We start from the raw sequence: 10,260 nt of genomic DNA, 5'->3' as shown, positions 1-10,260 counted from the left end.
TCCAGGGCCTTTTAATTCCCCACCTGTGAATGAGGGACAGTTGCTGCCCCCGTGCGGGGCTGAAGTGTGGATGACATGAGCCAGCATGAGATGGGCCAGTGCCTATAGGCTCCAGGGGGGACAAGACAGAGGAGTGTTTGATTCCCCAGTGACTGCTCAGTACCTTGGAGAGTACCACCCAGAGCATTAGTGAAGTGAATGAGTGAAGTAAGTACTCTCAGGATGGTAACTGCGGGTTACCTGAACTTCCCTCAGCTTCAGCTTCCTCATCTGTAAAATGGGTAGAATAATACCTACCTGGGAGGGCGGTTGTGGAAACCAAGTGCCTACAGCAGACGCTCCAAACACTTTCTGACATGGGGTGCGCCTTGCACCCTGCTCCCCAGCAGACACCACAGGAGGCAGCTGGGTAAGTAAGAGCAATGTTTACTGAGCAATACAGGACTGCTTACTAGGAAGGGTTTACAAGGAGGGAAAGGTACCCCAGCCCGCCCCAGCCACCCCCAACACCCAGAGACTACAGTACTTAGGAGTTACACACAACGGCCATAATGGGTGGATATCTGTCCATAACAAACAAACCATAGCATATTTATACTGTATCACATCGAGTGATTATAGAAATCCATATATATATTGCTTGTATAAAATCTTTTTTTTTTGTAAAAAATATTAAAAAAAAAAAAAAAAAGAAAAAGAAAAAGAAAGTATAAAAACCGTGTGCAGTGGAAAGCCCTGCCAGGACAGCCAGTCTGTAAACATTCAGTGAGTGTGTGCTTTGGAAGGGCGCCCGCGCCTCAGTGCCCACGGCAGACTCCCCAGGCCCCGGCCAGGCCCGCGAGGGTGCCACCGGCTGCCACCTCCCGGACAGGGACATCGCCCGCCCCTCTCCACCTCTGTACCAGGGTCGGGGGAGGGCTAGGGGCAGGCGATTGCAGGTTTGCGCTGAGTTCCATCCTCAGCTCCATTTTGGTTACGACTCATGGCTTTTCCTGGCTGCTCGGTGGTCCCTCGGGTGGGTGGCGCTGGCAGAGAAGCTGGAGACGCGCCTGAGGCTGCCAGCTGGGCATCTCTCTGATGCAGGTGCCTCGTCCTGCCTCCCTCCAGCCGCGCCCCAGGCAGGACAGCCCCACCCGCAGTTCAACTTTGGTCTCAGCGCTTGGTCCCTCTGGGTTCCCTCAGCCCGCTCTTCCCCGCGTGTGGCTGATCCGAGTTCCACGCCAGAGCCCGCCGGAGGCCGCCGTGCTGAGCCTCAGTGTAGAGTTTGTCATGCACCAAGGAAAGGCCATCTGGGAGCCCCCTCCTCCTCCGTCTCTCCTCCTCCTCCTCCCCTTCCTCCTCCTCCTCTGCCAGGCCCACGGTCACTTCTTCTCCAGCTGCTCCAGCAGCGGGTGGCCTTCGGACTCTGGCGTCTTGACGCTGTCGGTCCTGACGATGCAGGTGGGGCGGTGGCGGTTCAGCATGAGGATGAGCTGCTGCCGCTCCTGCTTCAGCTCCTCGATCTGCGTCTTCAGCTCCGCGTTCATGAGCTCCAGCCGCTCAGACTCCTGCGCAAACAGACACACACTGTGAGACCCCCCGCGGGCTCCCAGCGGTTCTGCCTCTGGGTGGGCGCAGGGCACCTGCAGGTGGCATTGGTATGGCCTGCGTTGTTTTCTACTTGTTCCCTGTGGCAGTTAAGGCTCTGGGCTAACTACTTTATGTAGGCAGTGACATTGTGACACTGGCCTGTCACAGTAGGATGAGTCCAGGTGACATTCTGGGGCCAGCCTGACTCATGTTCGGCCTCAAGGGCTTTTGCACAGGAAGTAAAAGGTGGGCAAAGAACAGAGGCCAGGAGGGTCTAGTGGAGGGTGCACAGAAGGCCTGTGGTGGCCGAGGACGACTGTACAATGGCAAGTGCTCTGATGTATGATAAATATATAATGGGGATATTCTGGCCTGTGGAATCCCAGTGTGGTCATGTCAGTCTATAATTATTTAAACAGTCTCTTCCACACCTGCTGAAATCTATAGACATTTTGTTCACCAGCAGCCTACTAGATCCCGAGTGAGGTTTAGTGGACTTCAAGTGAGATTTCCAAGGCACTTCCAGCTGAGCTGGAGAGGCTCTGGGCAAAGGAAGAGATGTTGACTTGGTGGGGCTGGGGTCATGTGTCCATAGTGGGGACAGGTGATGGCCACACCAGTTCAGGGCCTTGGGGTCCAACAGAATGACAGAAAAGCATCTGAATGATTTTTTTTCCCCCCTCTGGGACTATGCCTAAACACTTAGAACCAGTTTGAGAGCTAAAATTTATTCCTGGGCCAGCAAAATTTTAGGCCAATTTAGTTCTCAACGGGGAGTGACTCTGCCTCTCAGGAGACATTTGACAATGTCAGGAGACGTTTTTGATTGTTACCAGTCAGGGAGGATGGGCAGAGGCCAGTCTGCTATGGACAGCGAAAACTATCCCATCCAAAATGCCACAGGGCAGAGACTCAGCAACCCATCGGCTCGGGAGGCTGAGGCAGGAGGATCGAAAGTTCAAAGCCAACCTCTGCAAAACCAAGGTTCTAAGCAACTCAGTGAGACAAAATAAAATACAAAATAGGGCTGGGGATGTAGCTCAGTGGCCAAGTGTCTGTGAGTTCAGTCCCTAATACAAAAAAAAAAAAAAAAGGAGCAGGCTGTGGTGTAACTGAGCATGTGACAATCATATTGTCCCTCCACCAGCACAGGGCAGGAGGAACAGCCTCCCTCTAAGGGTTCTGGAGGCTCAGTGGGGCTCACGCACCCCAGGTGGGCTGGGTTGTTCCTGTGCTCATCTCCAAGGTGGCAGAATGAGCTCCTGACTGCTGGGGAAGGTCGGCCTTGTGGCCAGAGACCCAGAGGGAAAGCCTCAAAAAAAGTGGGAAAAAAGTGCTCGGGAAAGATATTAAAAACCATTTTTCGTTTGACAGGCTGAGACGTGACTGGGAAGCTGGCCTGGTCCATGGGTCTCAGGATTCTGAGAAATCTACCTTGGGAGCCAGCAGAGACCCCACAGGAAACCATAATAGTCTGTGGAAGTTTGGTGTCAATGTTAGCCACCTGCACAGTGAGTGACTCCGGGGACGTTTGACATTCCAGTTCTCCAGCCCAAGGTGCTAGCTCTGTCCTCAAATTTTCCTGTAGCCTCAAGGAGTCTCAGGGTACCCCACCACCCATGATTTGCGGAGGACCTGCTGGAATAGAGAATGTCTGGGGAATCCAAAGGCTCTGTGGATCTTTTCATCTCTGAACTTACTAGGAACCATCAGCCACCCAGGGCTTAGGAGACCTTCAAAAAGGATTAATGAACAGGGTCTCTCCTTGGCTTAAAAGATGAGTTGGTTCTGGTGGGTAGAGAAGGGAAGGGAAGAACTTCAGGTAGGAGCCCTGAGTGAGCAGGGACACAGACATGGGAGAGCAGAAGATGTATAAAGAAGATACAAATGGTCCAGGTGTCCCACAGCTCACTTTTGGATACAGCAGTGTAGAAGGCAGGAAAGGCAAGTTAAGAGCTAGATTCTAGCTCTGGAAAGCCTGTGGATTTAGCATCAGAGTCTGGGGCACATTTCTTAACTTCTCAGAGCCTCGGTCCTTTCATCTGTAAAAAAGGCGATGATCTTGGGGATCAGAAGAACTGATCCCAATAATATGAAAAAGAGAGAGAAGAAAGGTGTTTCAAAGAAAATAGGTCCTGATGACCACCAGGATTTGGAGAATGGAGGAGACGGAGCAGAGCTGACCCTGAGACTGAGGAAGGGGTCTGGGGGGGGAGCTGTTCTGGAGAGTATGGGCAGGGCAGAGAAGTTCATAAGTGCAGCGGGCTTGAAGTCAAAACCCATACCAAGCAGATGTGTCCAATGTGCGGAATTCATTAATATCACACACAGACGCACCTGCCAGAAACAGCCGCATGTCCAAACAACCCATCAGTGTCACCTGACACCAATGAGGCGAGAGGCAACTGGCTCTGCACAGGCAACTGTCACAGGAATGCAGTTGTCTGTTGGTTTGAGAATGTGAGAGCCTACCACGGGCTCTCTTGAAGTCTGCCTGGCTGTCACAATGTCACTAACCACCTTTCCCTTTTGTTAGGGGCTGGGGCTACGTATTTATTTCTTGTGCAACCGTAAGGAGACTCTCTTTTTAATCATGATTGTAGAAGTGGCTTGTGGCTTTGTAATAGCAATTACCCGATTTGTTTTCCTAATGAATGAATAGGAACCAGCGAGGACCTCCACATGTTAATTAGGAAATGAAATGATTCTGTCTGTATTAATTTTTTTGTGTGTGTGTGTGTTTGTTGTTTTGACTTCTGGTAGATATTTATTGCTCTAGAAGAATTGAAACCATTTGCTGTTTTAGAACCGAATCAGTGCAAGGGGAGGTTCTGTCTCCTACGCTGTGGTCAGCAAAGTCAGTAGTAAGAAATATGAGGTGAAGGGCTGGGTGGCCTGGCCACGTCACTCCCTGTTTCTGGGCCTCAGTGATGTCTCAGAAAACATGATGATTGGCCTAAAAGACTTCACTACAGTCTCTGGCTTTATATTTTAAAAAGTCAAAAAAAAAAAACTACTCAAAGGTACATAAAATAGAGTTCCATGAAGTTTTTTTTAAGAGTTGATAAGTAGCGAGGTGTGGCATTCAGAGCCTGAAAGACGTGTCTAAGTTAAAACTCTGACACTGCTACTTGCCAGCTACGCCACTCTGAACATGTTTTGTAATTCCTCTGAGTCTGGGCAACCTGAATAGGACACTAGACAGCAGAGGAAGCCCTGGTCTCCGTCCACCGACTCAGCCACTGTGTGACATTGAGCGTGTCTTCAGGATCCTCCTTAGTGGAATGGGGCTCTTAGTCTCCTCCCAGAGTGGTTGTGACCATCAAGAGAGAGCTATGCAGAGTGCCGAGCACCACAGGAACGTGAGGTGACATTACTACCAAGACCCAGAGAACCTGTCTTAGGCACAGGCGCTGGACAGGGCCAGCGGTATGGTAGAGTAGGGGTTTGACAAGTGTTACTGGAATGAAGGACAGTTCCCACAGTACACTGGGCCTCCCAGTGTAATACTCAGAACACCTGGGGCTGCTGCTCCTGACCACAGACAGGAGGCATTTGGGAAGCCCCAGGGCCTACAAGGTGTGGACCCAACCCCTCTCAGGGCCTGGTTCCTGCTCAGGGTTCAGGGCCTCAGCTGGTAGAGGCAGGGAACTCTCCAAGATGCAGTAAGAATGTCCCAGGGGAGGAGCTGGTGTCCGGGGGTTTGGAGGCAGTCAACACAGACAGTTGCACTTGTGCCTAGACCTCACACTCAGCCTCCGCTTCCCGGGTGGGGTGGGGAGTAGGGGGCCTGGACTTGGGCCCAGACATTGCTGCCTCAAACTGTCCCACCCAGACCCCAGGCGACACTCATCTCTTCACCTTCCCAGCCTCATCTTCTCTCATTGGGACAACAAGGACACTACTCAGGTCTGCAGCCCATGCCCCACCTTGTAGCCAGAGGGATGCTTCAGAGGTTTTCCCCCTCCTCCTGAAACCCTCTCATGGTTTTCCGTAAACCGTCATCCTAGTCACTAGGCCAGGACAACAGGCATAATCCCAGACTGTCCCAGGCAACCCAGCACCTAGGACCACTTCGCAAACGCCAGTTCTGGGCCCGCCTGCCTCTGCAGTTCTGCTCAGCTCCCTAACCTCCAGCCACACAGACATTCTGTCAATGCCTTAACCACATCCGTAAGCGACACCTCCCACCTTCACACGAACCCTTCCTGGAAACCCCTACAGCCATGTCCAGCATCTTATTCCTTCTGCTGCTCTGATCTCACAGCTGAAGCCTAGATGTTCCTTGGCTTAGCCCAGGACAGTCCCCCTGCAGTTCCCACAGTACACTGGGCCTCTCAGAGTGATACTCAGAACACCTGACTCTCCTCCAGCTCCCACCGCCATCCCAGGGCAGACACAGCCTGTTTATCCACAGTGCAACAGGAGCAGCCGGCACTCATCCATCGTTAGTTGGATGGACCAGTGGATGAGCAAATGGATGAGTGAATCCCCGCCCTCCACTTGTCATCGGTGACTTCAGGCAAGTAACTTGACCTCTCCGAGCTACAGGTCAGTCTCTAAAATGGGAAGAGTTAATATCTCACTGGACTATTGTAAGGATTCATGGAGATTTGTGAAAAACCTGGCACATAGTAGGTGTTTGACAAGTGTCACTGGAATGAAGGACAGCGAGTGCTGTCTGTCTGGCAATGACTGGATGTCACACTATGTGTCACTGGTGTGTGGGCTCGGGTATGTCTTGCTGCTACCGGTCTGACAGGCCCCTGGAGGAGGGAGCTCTGGTGAGGCTTCTCTAGCCCTCTGTGCCTCCCCCAGCTCTGTCTGCTGCAGGGCAGGCAGAGTGTCCAGTACTGTCCCCGAGTGCACCAGGCAGAGCTCTGGACATGGAGCACATGTGAAAGAACACTTTTGGAATCAAAGAATGAACAAAAGAACAAATGAACCAACCGGTGAACCAGTGAACTAGAGCCGGTGTGGCAGAGTGAAGGACAAAGGCTTGCGGTCAGCCGCAGGCTGGGGTCTCATCCCACCTAGCCGCTGAGAGACCTGGGTGAGTGACTGGACCTCCCCACACTTTGGATTCCTTATCTGTAGAAAGTCACCCACCTCCTATGGTCATTCAACCAACAAAATGAGATCAGAAACATTTCATGTAGCACTTAGCACAGTGCCATCTTTATAAATGCTGGCAACTGTGGTTAATTGTTATATACTGGCAGATCAGGGCCTGTTCTTATGCTGTTATTATATATTGTTACTGCTATTATTTATTATATTTATTATTATCATGACTGGGTACTGGTTTGGACTAATCAACTTTCTGGTTGCTTCTTCATTAGAAGAAACATCTGTCTTACAGGATGCAGGGAAGGTCAAAGAGATAGGACTCAGCGGGGAGACAGAACAAACTTGGCACATTCCAAGAGAAAGGGCAGGTAGAGCCACAAGGAAAAGGCTCAGCAGCCTAGGGCTGCCTTGGATCCCCAGAGACAGCGGCCAAGCCTGGGGTGGGGAGTGGGGGCACTTCTTCAGTGGGACTGGTGGGTGACCAGGGCTTCCAGGTGACAGGTTGGGCAGAAGCTGCTGCAGCCTGCCTTGGTTTTCTGGATTTGGGGAGAGGGTATCATACAGGTGGCAGAAAGGGCAGTGGGTGTGGCAGTTGATTCCACACCGTCAGATGATGTCTCCTGTGCAGAGAGAACACCAGCTACTCCTAAGACAGGACAGGCCTCCCCGCCCGCCGGCCAGCCCCCGCTCACCCGCTGCAGGAACTCCGTACGCTCCTTCTTCTTGTTGCGGCATCGGGCTGCTGCGACTTTGTTCTTCTCCCGACGCCTTTTCCGTCGCTCCTCTTCCTCATCTAGCTGTGAGGGCAACAGAACCACTGATTAGGCACTGAGACCGGCTGGGACACACGGACAGACAGAGGGACAGTTCCCCCTTCCCAGCCGAGCGCTCACTGGTGTTCAGCCCGCCGGCTGCTCAGAGGGTCCTCTCCAGACCAGTGGGTATCCCAGGGAGCAGTTGCCCTCCCACAAGCCCTGGGTTGGCTACCTGAGCCTGCCAGAGGTAGGGGGCCGGGACCCAGGGAAGCCACTTTGACAAGGCTGCACCTGGCAGGCGGGCAGGCCTGTTCTCCTCGCCCGGCCCAAGGCCTGCGGGCATGATTTTCCGGGCCAGCAGTTCTCAGGCACTTCCTCTGAAAGACACTGCTTTCCCATCCCACCCGCACCCCTCTCACCTCCCAGATTCTTTAACCCCCTCCTCCCACCCTTTGTTGACATTTTAAATCCTCACGCCCTTCCATGTCGATGTTCCTCCCTCCTGGTCTTTCCAAATTCTCAGATCCATTTCCCTATCCATCTCCCATTGGCTCCAGGGAAACCCTTCACCTTTGCTTCTTCTTCTTGCTCAGGATGCCATTGAGGAAGCTAGGGGATTCCAGGGCCCAGCTAGGGGCCTCCTGTGTCTCCAACTTGCTTCTCTCCCAGGACATGTTGGAACTCACCACACATGAGCCCATTAGATGGGGAGACAGAAACCCACCGCCCACCAGCTCCGCCTCTGAGCCTAAGCAACAGTTGTTAGCTTCGTTAGTGATGATAACGAGAGCTGCCATCGATTGCCTACTTTGCTAAATACTTTCAGTGCATCATTTAATTCTTATAATCGAGTCTTATAAGGAAGCTGCTATTATTGTCCCATCTTATAGATAGTGACACTGAGGTTCAATGGCTCCTTTTGTCTAGATCATACAACAGGGAAATGACAGAGCCAGGATTTTAAACTCAGATTTCATGAGCTTCAATTCTCCTGCTCTTGAATCCTGGAGTGCACAGCCCTGGTCCATCCAGGGCACTTTGGTATGGTAACTCCTGCTGCCCATTACCTATTAGGAAAATCTGGAGGACTCATCGGTCCTGCTGGGCTGGGGCCAGCTCAGAGTCAGAGGCCACTAGAGAAGCTGTTGGACTGCCCCGGGCTTGCCAACTCTCTCACTTCTCAAGCAGGGCAGTGGGTGGAGCGGGGGTGACTCTGGCAGCACAAGGCCTGCAGCAAGGTCTCAGCCCAAAGGGCTATAGGCCAGGAAAATAAGCAGCCTCTCTTCATGCACTCCCAGCATGCTCTAGGGGCTCGGGACAGAGGGCCTGAGCCCTGGCAGGGCAGCCTCTTCTTCCTTCCCCACCACCTCTGGGCTTCTCCTGACCCACTCTCACCCCCAGGAGGCTTCTCATCAACACCACCACACCCAAGCACTCCCAACCCCTTGGCTTCCTTTGAAACAGAACCAGAAGTGACAGCTCCTCTGGCTGACCTGCATCTGGGAAAATAGAAACCTGGCCGAAATTGATTCCGCCCAACCTCAGCCTCACCCCTAGGGTAACCGTGACGACAGGCACAGGGAAGGAACTGGAGGAAGTGGCTGGCAGTGCAATCTCCCCTCCCTCGGCCAAGAGGGTTTGCCCACAAACTGCCAAGGTGATGTGTGCAGGGTGGGCACTGCTGGGCCTCCAGCCTTCCCTTGGGGGACACGCCCCTATGCCCCAAGGCCTGACTCCAACCCCACCCCTGCACAGGACCTAATTCTGCAGAGTCAGGAGCAAATGCAGAAAGGCCCCGCGCTGAGAGAAGTTTAACAGAGTAACTGGGCCAGCTCGACCCCCGGATTGGCAAAGTTGCTCCACCCACCCTCTGCAGTCACATCCACCCCCCCCCACCATCACCCTCTAAGTCAGCCAGGCCTTCCTGGCCCCCACTAAGAGGATCTTTCTTTCCCACCTGGTAAACCCCTGCTCAGCCTTTAAGAGTAAATGTCACCTTCTCTGCAAAGGCTCCTGTGACTCCCCACATAGAATCAGCTGCCTTTCCTGTGCTCTGTAAGAGCCTGTTGCACCTCACCACCGCCCTTGATTTACGTGGCACCTGTCTTCCCTGCAGGTCTAGACACAGGGATCTGAACATGGCACTTGGAAGGAGCTCCACCGATGTCACTCGGAGGAATGAATGGAATAAGGATTCTAGAGGACGATGCCACCAGCTTGGATTCTTTCACTATGAAGCAACTTAGCACCATGTTGCATCTGCATAATCTTTTCCCTCAGTGCTCAGGGAACCCTTCCCTGCAGGGAGGGCCTCGTCTCTGTAGAAGGCAAGTAAAGCTTGAGCATTGGGTCCCAGCTTCCCCAGAAGCAGAGTCCAGATTCAGGGGCACAGGGCACTGATGGCTGTGGCAGGTCTGCATGAACCCCAAGCAGGCCTAGAACCTGGAGTGTACACGTGGGCCTGAAGGCCCCAGTTCCACAGCCTCTCTCCAGAGGACAGAGGGCCTGGGCCTTCGAAGGGCAGCCCTCTTCCTCCTTCCCCAGCTCCCATGCTCACCCCCAGGCCTTTCCTGCACCCATTCCTCACCTGGGCCGGCCTCTCTTAATAAGGCAAGACATGGCCCCAAAGTCCCCTTGCCACATCTTCGCCATTAAACTGGTGCAATGTCTTCCCTAAATCCTCCTGCAGCTGTTTAAAAATTGCCCAGAGGAGATGTAGAAAAAGGTTGTCGAGGCCCCCAAAATAAAGTAGGATCTGCAGGGCCCCATAGCTCCCCAGGATCCTCTCACAGGTGCTGGCACCATCTGTGCCCCCAAATGGGACCACTTCCCTCCCCACCCCCCAAGTCCTCTTTCAGGCTCTTGC

General features: G+C 53.1%; 1 protein-coding gene across 2 annotated transcripts in view; it reads right to left on the bottom strand.

The window, feature by feature from the left end:
* Positions 1–410: 410 nt before the first annotated feature.
* Positions 411–10,260, bottom strand: part of Jdp2 (Jun dimerization protein 2) — a 38,251-nt gene continuing 28,401 nt past the window's right edge. For both annotated transcript variants that reach the window (XM_078050565.1, XM_078050566.1), the window contains exons 3-4: positions 7,332–7,436; positions 411–1,547 (exon numbers count right to left, since the gene is read on the bottom strand). In XM_078050565.1, coding sequence (XP_077906691.1) covers positions 1,362–1,547; positions 7,332–7,436 — 291 coding nt within the window. In that variant the 3' untranslated portion in view covers positions 411–1,361. The remainder of the gene's footprint in view (positions 1,548–7,331; positions 7,437–10,260) is intronic.

The sequence above is a fragment of the Ictidomys tridecemlineatus genome, chromosome 5 (assembly GCF_052094955.1).
Source record: "Ictidomys tridecemlineatus isolate mIctTri1 chromosome 5, mIctTri1.hap1, whole genome shotgun sequence".
NCBI classification, from domain to species: Eukaryota; Metazoa; Chordata; class Mammalia; order Rodentia; family Sciuridae; genus Ictidomys; species Ictidomys tridecemlineatus.
The sequence above is the reverse complement of the archived record's forward strand: the minus strand, read 5'-3'. Positions and strand labels throughout refer to the sequence as shown.